This window comes from Dermochelys coriacea, chromosome 1 (assembly GCF_009764565.3).
Source record: "Dermochelys coriacea isolate rDerCor1 chromosome 1, rDerCor1.pri.v4, whole genome shotgun sequence".
Lineage (NCBI taxonomy): Eukaryota > Metazoa > Chordata > Testudines > Dermochelyidae > Dermochelys > Dermochelys coriacea.
In genome coordinates, this window is record NC_050068.2 from 60,094,711 (window position 1) to 60,107,387 (window position 12,677).

At 40.8% G+C, this 12,677-nt stretch overlaps 1 protein-coding gene across 5 annotated transcripts in view; it reads right to left on the bottom strand.

Annotated features, from left to right (window-relative positions):
• The window catches only part of GTF2F2 (general transcription factor IIF subunit 2), a 142,793-nt gene that overhangs the window by 21,354 nt on the left and 108,762 nt on the right, over positions 1–12,677 (bottom strand). For all 5 annotated transcript variants that reach the window (XM_038381053.2, XM_038381047.2, XM_043500782.1 and 2 more), the window contains one exon: positions 11,616–11,715. In XM_038381053.2, the coding sequence (XP_038236981.1) occupies positions 11,616–11,715 (100 nt within the window). The remainder of the gene's footprint in view (positions 1–11,615; positions 11,716–12,677) is intronic.

Genomic DNA, 12,677 nt, shown 5'->3' on the forward strand with positions numbered 1-12,677 from the left:
TTTTATTTCAGAAGGTGGAGAAAGCTACTTGGGGGGAGGCTGTTCTAGATTTGATTTTGACAAATAGGGAGGAACTGGTTGAGAATTTGAAAGTGGAAGGCAACTTGGGTGAAAGTGATCATGAAATGGTAGAGTTCATGACTCTTAAGGAATGGTAGGAGGGAGAACAGCACAATAAAGGCAAAGGATTTCAAGAAGGCAGACTTCAGCAAACTCAGGGAGTTGGTAGGTAAAATCCCATGGGAAGCAAGTCTAAGGGGAAAAACAACTGAAAAACTTCTAGCAGTCTTCAAAGAGACATTATTAAGGGCACAAGAGCAAACTATCCCACTGCATAGGAAAGATAGGAAGTATGGCAAGAGACCACCTTGGCTTAATCAGGAGAACTTCAATGATCTAAAACTCAAAAAAAGAGTCCTACAAAAAGTGGAAACTTGGTCAAATTACAAAGGATGAATATAAACAAATAACACAAGTATGTAGGGAAAAAATTAGAAAGGCCAAGGCACAAAACGAGATCTAACTAGCTAGAAACATAAAGGGTAACAAGCCAACAGTCTACAAATACATTAGAAGCAAGAGGAAGACCAAGAACAGTGTTGGCCCGTTACTCAATGAGGGGGGAAGGCAATAACAGAAAATGTGGAAATGGCAGAGGTGCTTAATGACTTCTTTGTTTCGGTTTTCAACAAGAAGATTGGTGGAGATTGGAGTCTAACATAGTGAATGCCAGTGAAAATGAGGTAGAATCAGAGTCTAAAATAGGGAAAGAACAAGTCAAAAATTACTTAGACAAGTTAGAGGTCTTCAAATCACCAGGGCCTGATCAAATGCATCCTAGAATACTCAAGGAGCTGACTGAGGAAATATCTGAGCCATTAGCAATTACCTCAAAGTCATGAAGACGGGAGACATTCCAGAAGACTGGAAAATGGCAAATATAGAGCCCATCTATAAAAAGGGAAATAAGGACAGCCCGGGGAATTACAGACCAGCCAGCTTAACTTCTGTACCCGGAAAGATAATGGAGCAAATAATTAAGAAATCAATTTGCAAACACCTAGAAGATAATGTGGTGATAAGTAACAGTCAGCATGGATTTGTCAAGAACAAATCATGTCAAACCAACCTGACAGCTTTCTTTGACAGGTATTCTTTGTGAATAGGGGGGAAAGCAGTAGATGTGGTATATCTTGTCTTTAGTAAGGCTTTTGATACTGTCTCGCATGACCTTCTCATAAACAAACTAAGGAAATACAACCTAGATGGATCTACTATAAGATGAGTGCATAACTGGTTGGAAAATCGTTCCCAGAGAGTAGTTACCAATGGTTCACAGTCATGCTGAAAGGGAATAATGAGTGAGGTCTCGCAGGGATCAGTTCTGGGTCCGGTTCTGTTCAATATCTTCATCAATGATTTAAATAATGGCATAGAGGGTACACTTATAAAGTTTGCATACGATATCAAGCTGGGAGGGGTTGCAAGTTCTTTGGAGGATAAGATTACAATTGAAAATGATCTGGACAAACTGGAGAAATGGTCTGAAGTAAACAGGATGAAATTCAATAAGGACAAATGCAAAGTACTCCACTTAGGAAGGAACAATCAGTTGCACACATACAAAATGGGAAATGACTGCCTCGGAAGGAGTACTGCAGAAAGGGATCTGGAGATCATAGTGGATCCACAAGCTAAATATGAGTCAACAGTGTAACACTATTGCAAAAAAAGCAAACATCATTCTGGGATGTATTAGCAGGAGGTATTGTAAGCAAGACACAAGTAGTAATTCTTCCGCTCTACTCCACGATGATTAGGCCTCAACTGGAGTAGTGTGTCCAGTTCTGGGAACCACATTTCAGGAAAAATGTGGAGAAACTGGAGAAAGTCCAGAGAAGAGCAACAAAAATGATTAAAGGTCTAGAAAACATCATCTATGAGGGCAGATTAAAAAAACTGGATTCGCTTAGTCTGGAGAAGAGAAGACTGAGAGGGGACATGATAATAGTTTTCAAGTACATAAAAGGTTGTTACAAGGAGGAGGGAGAAAAATTGTTCTTCTTAACCTCCGAGGATAGGACAAGAAGCAATGGGATTAAATTGCAGAAAGGGTGGTTTAGGTTGGACATTAGGAAAAACTTCCTAACTGTCAGAGTTGTTAAGCACTGGAATAAATTGCCTAGGTAGGTTGTAGAATCTCCATTATTGGGGATTTTTAAGAGCAGGTTGGACAAACACCTGTCAGGGATGGTCTAGATAATACTTAGTCCTGCCTTGAGTGCAGGGGACTGGACTAGATGACCTCTTTAGGTCCCTTCCAGTTCTATGATTCTGTGATAATCTGATCTCTCTTCAGTGGCAAAAGTCCATTATCCTTTGCCTGCTCTTGAGTCCGGTGACTTCAATAACTCGAAAATATAATTGCTGAGAATTTGGGCATGAAAGGTGGAGAGAGACTGTCACAGCAGGTTGCATGATTTTTCCAGAAGAGTACCACTGACCTGATTTCCTCTAATCCTTTTAGGAATTTTCTGTTCCTATCAATCACTCAAGAACCACATCAAAAAACACCCTGAGGTGGAAGGTCAAACTAAAGTGTGAGAAAAAACAGTCCAAGGGATTTTTTGAAGCCAAAATATGAGCTAAATCCTCATGTCGTTCATTCTGCGCAAGGCAGAACATAATTGGAAAAGCTAATGGCACTCTCAAGACAACCTGTGAAGATGCTCAACAATTCTGCAGCATCATTGTACCTGTACAATGAGATTTGGAGAAAACTTGTTTAGAAACTGATCATCTTCACTTGGAGAAACAACCTGTTAAAATTTAACACTGTCAAGCCAAAATGCTTACTCTCGAAAATGGACACTTTCTACACAGAGGAGGAAAGCAACTGATCTTGCACTGCATTATTATGAGGAGATCCTCAAAGCAATCCCCATTGCTGTTAGCCTTTTATAGGACTATTTTATCAAAGAGTCTCAAATATTGCAATATCTAATTTTTCCCCCCAAGAAAATGTTATTGAACAGTATGCATTTTGTTTTTTAACTGAGCTGAAATAAGGCTATTTTATTACCTGCTAAATGGCAATGGACAACATTTCTGTTTCTCTGCTATCTTGAAAATTTACAGGCTAATTAATTTCTGCCCATTGGGAGCTTTCATTTTGCATTTTCTTGATTATCTAAACCAGAGAAGAGTGCTCTTTATAAAAATGCAGTTTGAGTACTTTAGAATTCATAAGTCATTAATTCATACAACAATTCACACACAAAGGTGATTTATCGCTCCTCACTTCTTAGCAAAGATTACATAGTTGAGCACTCCAGGAGTGCGGTCTTGTATTGTTAAAATTTCATTATTTTGTTGAAAACATTCAGCTATTTTCAATCGGTATCTCAGTCATATTAATTAGCGATACTCAAAATTAGCTCAAAACTTCAGCAACAGCTCCCACTGCAGTGTAGGAGCACCGAAAGCAGTGTGAATACTGCTATTTTTAAAAAATATGGTATTGCTGCAGCATTCTCTCCACAGTTGTGAGGACTGACATGACAGTTCATATAAAGTTACAATGCCTCACTTTAACTTTATTCATCTTTTGTAACAAGATACATTGTGCAACAGAACCAAAACAGTTTGTGTGTGTAACATGATATACATATACACTGTATAACAGGGGTTGGAAAACTTTTTGGCCTGAGGGCCACATTGGGGTTCCAAAACAGTATGGAGGGCTGGGTAGGGAAGGCTGTGCTTCTCCAAACCCTAACCCTATCTACCCTGCTCAGAACCAATGACCCATCCAACCCGCCCTGCTCCTTGTCTCGTGACCATCCCCTCCTAGGACCCCCTGCCCCTAACCGCCCCCCTGGGACCCTACCCCCAACACAACCCCCCCGCTCCCTGATTGCCCCGACCCCTATCCACACCCCCACCCCTTGACAGGCCTCCCTCTAAAGCCCCTTTCAGAATGCAGCCCTGTGAACATGGGCGGAGGACTCAGGAGTAGCAGGTGCAGTCGGAGAGAAGCGGCGGTTTCCCCTTCAAAGCGCTGCTTCTCTCTGGCCGGCTGCGTGGCCATCCGGTGCTCCTCCTGAGTCCTCCACCTGTGTTCGCCGCATTCTCACCACCCGCACCGCCCGTCTGCTCCCCTGTGGCTGCAGGTGAGCCTCCCTTCCTGCTCTCCCCTGCCCCTGCAGTGCAGCCCCCTCCCGTGCTGGCGGCACAGCGAGCTGAGGCTGTGGGAACAGCAGGGGAGGGCCGGGGGCTAGCTTCCTCAGCCTGGAGCTCAAGGGCTCCAAGTGGCCAATGCCAGGTGCCCCAGAGGGAGTGACCCTAACAGTTAATGATCAAGTGATCTCTCTCCCGCCATCCATCTCCACCCTCTGACAAACAGAGGCTAGGGACACCATTCCTTACCCATCCTGGCTAATAGCCATTAATGGACTTAACCTCCATGAATTTAACCAGTTCTCTTTTAAACCCTGTTATAGTTCTAGCCTTCACAACCTCCTCAGGCAAGGAGTTCCACTGGTTGACTGTGTGCTGAGTGAAGAAGATCTTCCTTTTATTTGTTTTAAACCTGCTGCCAATTAATTTCATTTGGAGGTCCCTAGTTCTTTTATGGGAACAAGTAAATAACTTTTCCTTATTCACTTTCTCCACACCACTCATGATTTTATATACCTCTATCATATCCCCCCTTAGTCTCCTCTTTTCCAAGCTGAAAAGTCCTAGCCTCTTTAATCTTTCCTCATATGAGACCCGTTCCAAACCCCTAATCATTTTAGTTGCCCTCTTCTGAACCTTTTCTAATGCCAGTATATCGTTTTTGAGATGAGGGGACCACATCTGTATGCAGTACTCAAGATGTGGGCATACCATGGATTTATATAAGGGCAATAAGATATTCTCCCTCTTATTCTCTATCCCTTTTTAATGATTCCTAACATCCCGTTTGCTTTTTTGACTCCCACTGCACACTTTGTGGACATCTTCAGAGAACTATCCACGAAGACTCCAAGATCTTTCTCCTGATTAGTTGTAGCTAAATTAGCCCCAAGTATATTTGGATACCATAGGGTGTAGTTTTGGGATGGGTTGGTAAGCACTGAAGTTGCTGTTTTATCCCCTGCAATCCTTTATACAAGATCAATTTTTCTTTGTTTACCTTCAGTGTGTCACTAGTCTTACTGGAAGGTTGCCAAGATGCCCTATTTGAAGGCGTCATTAATACAGACATGTATTATATTTCTTCAGCAGATGGTTAATACAAAGATGATGAAAAAGATGTGTTAGATGAAAGTAAAAAGTTTTCTCTAAAAAACATTTGAAAGAAGCTTTAAAAGGTTCTATTTTCTTTTCAAAACTCCTTTTTTTAAAATAAAGAACTATTCTGTAATCAATGAAACACCCCTACAATTATCATTTCATCCTGCAAAGAAGCCTAGCGAACAAATAAACGTAATTAATTTAACAATGAAATTCACAGTCCAACTCAAAATGGCTTTCTTGGTCTGCCTGGTATTCTGAAGTTCAAACAAATGTGCATTTGCTGAAGAGATTCCATGCTGCGTGTTGAAGTAAGGTCTTGTCTACACTCTAAACTTTTTCTGAAAAATTGTTCTGCTTTTTCAGCAACAGTAGGAGCATCAGTGTAAGACATGGTACTTGAGACTTCTGGTGTTTCAATCATGTAGTCTAGCCAGGCTGTGAGCAGGGTTACATGGCAGGGTGGTAAAAATCTATGAGATCAGCCTATATTTAGTATATATATAGCCTATATTTAGTACTCTCATTGTTAGTACAGTGGAGTTGTACCAATACTATACCACAGGTGGGAGAGTTTCAGACATCCTCAGCGTAAATGCAGCCAAAATGAATCAGGTTGAGTCAAGCTGGAGGAATTCTGTAGACATGCATAAGCAGAAAAATGGAAGTGGTAGGCTTTGTGCAGAGAGACTGGGAAAATTATAGGGTTGGACTGGGTAAGCAAGGTCCATGCCAACAAAGGACAGAAAAGAAGTCTTCATGGGAGACAGCAGCAGCAAATAGGAGCAGTCAAAGGGAAAGAGAGGCTAGTGACAGGCAGGGTTTGCAGCTGATTTGTAAGAGGAGAGAGAAGCTACTAAAGGAAAGGAACTGACAGGTGAGGGAAGAGAGTGGTACACAGTGATGGATGCTGGAAATGGGGAGTGATGGCAGTACAAGGGGAAGCAATGGTCTTAGAAAGATGGTGAAGGGTTTGGGGGCCCAGGTCTTTCAGGCTGACTGGAAGTTCTCCGGTAACTGAGGGCCAGGGGATGTCTATGTATGTGGGACAGGTAATAATATGGATGAATACCCTTTAAAGAAAAAACACTATTTACTGCTAAGGTTCTCTACATACAATTTAATTCCCCATCACTATATTTTGTACTGTAAAGTGCTGTTTTCCCACTTTTGTTTATAAGCGCTTGAAATTAATGTGGTTTGTTAGTTTGCAGAGACACCTAAAGGGAGCACAAATCCCTAAAATATTGTCTGAAGCTTACATAAATAGTGAGTACTTCAGAAAATTTCTCAACAAGGAAGTGGGGATAGTTATTAAACCAACATCAAGATGTTTAGAGCTAGATGGTGAATAGCCCTGTATTTAGAGGGGGAAAGGGACAAGATATTTTCTCACCACTTTGCCCAGTGACACTAGCCCCTATAAGAAGGAGAGGGGATGAGAGTGGATTGGGCTCCTGTTGTGGGAAGAGCATGCAGCACCTTTTGAAAGGATGTATCTAGGACTGCCACAGCCCATGCTACATTATCAGAGACAATGCCTCTGAAATGCCCTCTCTATGTTTTTAATATAGTGCCCATCATCATAGTTTCCAAGGGCAAAATTAAGACGCCCCAAACCAAGAGCTTTTCATTCTGTTTCTATGAGGGAAACAAATGTCTCTGGACCGCATCACTGCAGGCAATAACTTACATGCTACAATCTCACTCTTAGGGCTCAGGCCTTGCAAAATTATATTAATCTTAAAGTCAATCAGATTTCAAGCTCGACTTATTGACCAATATTGCTGCAAAAGCATCTAACAAACCATACAAGTCATGCTGCTAACGAGGCCATGGCGAGCTCCATACAGAGCAATATCTGCAGGATTCAATTTAAGACTTCAAGAGACTTCGGAAAATGAAAATAAGTACTATTTGATCATGATTTGATAATACATTCCTCCATATATTAGGTGTTTACCTCTCTTGTTGTGGTACAAATGGTTGAAGATGATTAGGTAAAGTTAATTATTTTGCACTGCATGTTAAAGTAATAACTTTTTAAAAAAATTAATTCAGAGCTGAAGTCTTATTGACCGTATTATCACCTAACATATTATTCTGTTTATTTGCATTGTTAAAACAGAAACTGAAAGTGATGTAGACACAGCTAGTGAAGCCTAGAGAGCTTTGTTAACATATGATAAAAGACAGTAAAGCAACAGAAGTCTCACAGCCGTGAGAACATTGTTATAACACTACAGGCAAGCATGGCATTTATAAATATATAAGGAGAAATTCCCTTCCCCAAAGTACTAAAACTCTAAGTTACAATTACCAGTTACAATAACATTATAATTTACAACATTCTAGTGAGAAGGCAGGGTTTAATTAGTTCTTCTTCCTACCTTTCCCTTTTGTACCTCCCATCATGGGGTAGGGGAGGGCAAAGAGATGGAGTTATACTCATGTCCAACTTACTATGCACCTTCCTGTCAGTAGCTCCACTCCTTTCATTTTTACCCTTCTTGGGACTCTCCCTCTTCCATGGTAGATGATTGCCCTCATTCCCCCTTCCCACATTAGTTCATAGTTTCCTTTTTCTTTCCACTCCTCTGATAACTGCTGCCCTTATTAGAGCAGTGTGGTATAACTGAGACTATTGGGATGAGCTTAAGAAAATAATTTCAGCCTGAACAAGTCAGGAAAAATCTAATTGTGAGATTTTAAAAGATTGTGGAATGATCTTTTAAGAGAAATGGAAGAAGACTCACCATTTGGGACATCTAAACCTAGATTCAACAGACTGGAGAAGTTACTGTAGAAAACAATCCTGCACTGGCATTTGGGGAAATGGGAAATGAAGGAGGGATGATATGATGCACGTGGTCTATTTTAATAGGCTTTTTCCATCTACAACTAACCATACTGGATACGTACGTCTTCTGGATGTTTATATCAACACGACCAGCTGTGCAAACTGCTGACAATGTTACAATTTGGGTACTCCCATATTACAACCATGTACTCATTAGGGGTACATCTACACAGAAACTAGATACAGGCAAGCCAACTCAGACTCATGGGGCTTGGGCTTCGGTGCTGTTTCATTGCTGTGTAGACGTCTGGGCTCGGGCTGGTGCCTGGGCTCTAGGACCCTGTGGGGTGGGAGGGTCCCAGAGCTCAAGCTTCAGCCCATGGGTGGTGGGTAGGGGAGGCTCTGGCTCTCCAAACAGCCAGGCATGGCCCTTCCCACATTCCACCCCCAGGGCCCCGCCTCCCAGGGTTGCGGTGGTGCCATGTGCTCTCCCTCCTGGTGTGCTGGGGAGGCTGCAGCACCGCCGCTATGCGTTCTCTCTCCTGGCACTCTGAGGCTGGGGAGAGGGGGCTGCGGGCACTAGCCAGCCCGAGGCAGGGACTCGCAGCCGCAGTAGGGAGGATGTGGGTTCCGGGGTCGCAGAAGGGGCAGGGTCTCGGGTGGAAGAGGCGGGAGTCTGGGGGCTAGCTTCCCCCAGCCAGTAGTTCACACGCTGCCCATGCTCCAGCCTGAGCCCAGAAGTCTACATAGCAATGAAACAGCACCACAGTCCAAGCCCCATGAGCCCACGTCAGCTGGCATGGGCCAGCCATGGGTTCTTCTTTGCTGTGTAGACATCCCCTAGGAGATCTAGTAACAGCCTGGGGACAACTGTGTAACAAGACTGTTAAAAGTTGTAGTATCAATAGCATCATGACTGTAGTCTATAACTAGACTAAAACTTTAGGACTTGTCTACACACAAAAGTTACCGCTTTAATTATAGTGGTATAGTCAAAGTAGTATAACCCCCTAATACGGTGTGATGTTATCTGATTAAAATATGACCGTATAGACCATTGCTACAACCACTGTTATATATTTGCAACAAATCTTGTACGAAATGTGGCATGTAAGGCGTCTATGGAAAGGTTATGATTTGCTGAATATAATTATGTTATTTGTATGCATGTATCATTTTTGTATTTGAAGTTATGAGTATTGGCTCTATACCTGTATTTCAAATGTTTGCTCCTGGGGTAATGCCCACAAGGTAGTTACCCAGCACATCTTGGAGGGACTATTCAAATTAAGTGGCCCATCAAAAGGACACTTAACTCACAATGGACCATGGGAGAAGCCCATCCAAACTGAATGGACTTTCCTGTAGACGTTCCATCTGAAGTATAGGTAATGGCTGCCTGCTATGACTAAGCAAAATGAGGCATGGACATGTGACTTGCCCATCTGACTCCAAACTCCCATCTTTTACCTGTACTGAGAGCTTTGTTTGAAACAATGGAAGAAGCTATAAAAGACCCTGGAAATCCCTCCATTTTGCCTCTTTCCTGCTCAAACCTCTGAACTATGGACTTATACTAATGGGAGCATTCTAACCTAAGGACTGAGGTCCTTCCAATGATTTGGAAGCACCCAGAGACTTAACAAGCCAGCAGTTTATTCCATCACTGCTACAAGTCTGAACCAAGAACTTTGCAATTATTGTATGTATTTGATTCCTTTAACCAATTTTAACTCACCTTTCTTTCTTTTTATAAATAAATCTTTAGATTTTAGATACTTAAGGATTGACATCAGCGTGATTTTTGGGTAAGATCCGAGTTGTATATTGACCTGGGTATGTGGCTGGTCCTTTGGGATCAGAAGAAACTTTTATTTGATGAGACTGGTTGTAAAGAACCACTCATCTTTAAATCCAGTGTTTTTGGGGGTGATACAAGGACTGAAATATCTAAGAAAACTACTTGCCTGACTTCTTGTTAGCCAGAGAGAGAAGTTTACTGTTGTTGCTGGTTTAGTATATTTATGGAGGAATAACCACCAGTTTGGGGTGCGTCTGCCCTATTTCTCAGCAGTTTGTCCCGAATTTGGTATTCTCAGTTGTGACCCACAAAGACATGGTTACAGCGGTATGGATCCACGTTTACTGCTGTAGCTTATTTCAGTATTGGAAGAGGAATAAGTTATACCAGGATAAAGCACATGCATGCTGGTATAACTGCATCTACACTAAAGAGTTTACCAGTATAATTATTTTGGTAAAAAGTCACACTCCTAACTGAAATACTAGAATGAAATCTGTGCGTAGATCAGTCCTTAGACTATAGCTACTATAAAAGCAGTGTGTGCTGAGAAAGGAATGATTATTTGTGACCTGTTAGAATAAGTAAGGGTTTGTCTACACTATGGGGATCACAATGGCATAGCTACACTGCACTAACCCCGTACTGTAGACACAGCCTATAGTGACAGAAGAGAGTTTTCCATCACCGTAGGTAATTCACCTCCCTGAGTGGCAGTAGCTAGGTTGACAGAAACATTCTTCCATCAACCTAGCTGCATCTATACCAGGGGTTAGGTTAGCATAGCTATGTCACAAAGGGGAGTGAGTTTTTCCTACCCAGAGAGATGTGGCTACATCAATCTAAATTTTAAGTGTAGACCAGGTCTTAAATTGGATTGTATTCTACAGTAATGGTTGTGTACCATACATGTTGTCATTTGTTTTATGTAAATAAAATCTTAACCAGAAGTACAAAAGAGCAAATGACTCATACAGTGACTAATTCTTAGTGTGACTTAATTTTAACAACATTCCTTGCATTCAGCATCTAAGTTGCTTATTATACATGCATACATACAAATTACCACAAAAAAGGATCTTTTAAGAAGGACGACATTATAGCTTGTATTCATACCAAATGACACTGACCTGCAATGTGGATGTAATATTATTAGAGTAATTGATACAGAGAATATGTAATATGAAGGAATAATGATGCAAAGATTTACCAATTGTTTCCGGTCATTCAGGAAACTCGCTGCAAAGGATTAGAAGTTAAAGATACTTCCTTAGCCTTTCATATCTGCAGAATACGTGATTGTTATTATGCATGACCCAAAAGTGGAATGTACAATCTAAGGATACAGTATTTCTGCCCTTAAGGCCATGAAATTGAATTTCGGACATGACTAAAGATGAGAGGTAATAAAAACAGAGAAAGAGATTGCGGAAGGAAAAACAGGAAGGAGAGTTCTGCTATGCCTCTGTCATGTAACAAAGGGAATTAGAATCAGCAGATCTTAGCCACTGGATTGGCGCTGGACTCCAGAGAGAAGGAAGTTATCCAGGAAACAAAACAGAGGCAGAATCTTTATACCATAGAAAAAAGGATTTTCAAAAGGCGAAGACTTTCTAAACGAAAAAAGGACATACAAAGCCTGGACCTACAGGGGAGTCATTGCATAGATCAACTATATTCCTGAGAGACTTGTAGTGATTAAGATTAGCAGGGAAAAAGATTAAAGTAACTTACATTATACTGATGATTAGCCACAGGTTTATAATTGGTTGTTACAGCTTTGTCCAATTGCTGTGATAGTCTTACAGGTTTAGAAGATTCTTCTATCTGTAGCCTTCAATAGAGAAAGAGTATAATTATTAAAAACTTCACAATACATACACCACTACTGAATTTATTCCAAGAATCAACAAGTATGGACCAACTCTAATCAAAGGTGAATTGCAAAGAAAAATAGTATTTGTACACTCTGCCCCCTTTTAATATTTATAATTTATAAATTATTTTTTTTTCAAATACAGCAAATATACCATAGCACCAGATTAATCATAAATCTTTTTCTTTTTTAAATCAGGTCTTGTCTATCCTATTTTTGCTCGAGAACTCTATGGACTGCTAGGAAATCTTGGGATTAAGCCATCCAGAAGATATTAAAAACAATTGAGTGGGGATGGTCAGATTTATTAACACATAATTTAACTCAAAAGCATGACAAACTCTTGAGTGAAAAAGTTTTCTTTGTTAAAAGATTCAAATCCACCCCTCTAGTTCATTCAATGGAAGGCTGTGGATAACACTCACTTCAGCTATGCAGTCCTCCAAGGAGCCTTCCACCATAACTAGGAAAGAATAGTCTTAATGTCCCTAGTATTTTAAAGATAAATATAAAAACATGCAAAAGAGACTTTTCAGGCCTTCATCTTGCATGATAAAGAAGCAATAAAGAGCACAATTTTTTTTTTTTTGCAAGACACTTGTAAAAAAGCATGAATGCAGGGATATACATTCATCCAAGTTTGGAACAACATATGATCCGTCAACATGCTAAGATATATAACAAAAGTGACAAAGAGGTCTCTTAGTCCAAAGTTACAGTACATCAATTTTTGAATGCCTAGTCTAAGGTTCAAATTTACACAATTTTTTCCTAATTCCATCACACTAAAAGTAATTTAAGGACAAAGGAATTATTGTGCTGGGCCAGACCCAGCCCTCCATCTTATTCAGTATCACTGGCACAAACAACTGCTTCAAAGGAAGGTGCAAGAAACCCTGCCGTAGAAATTTATAGGATAA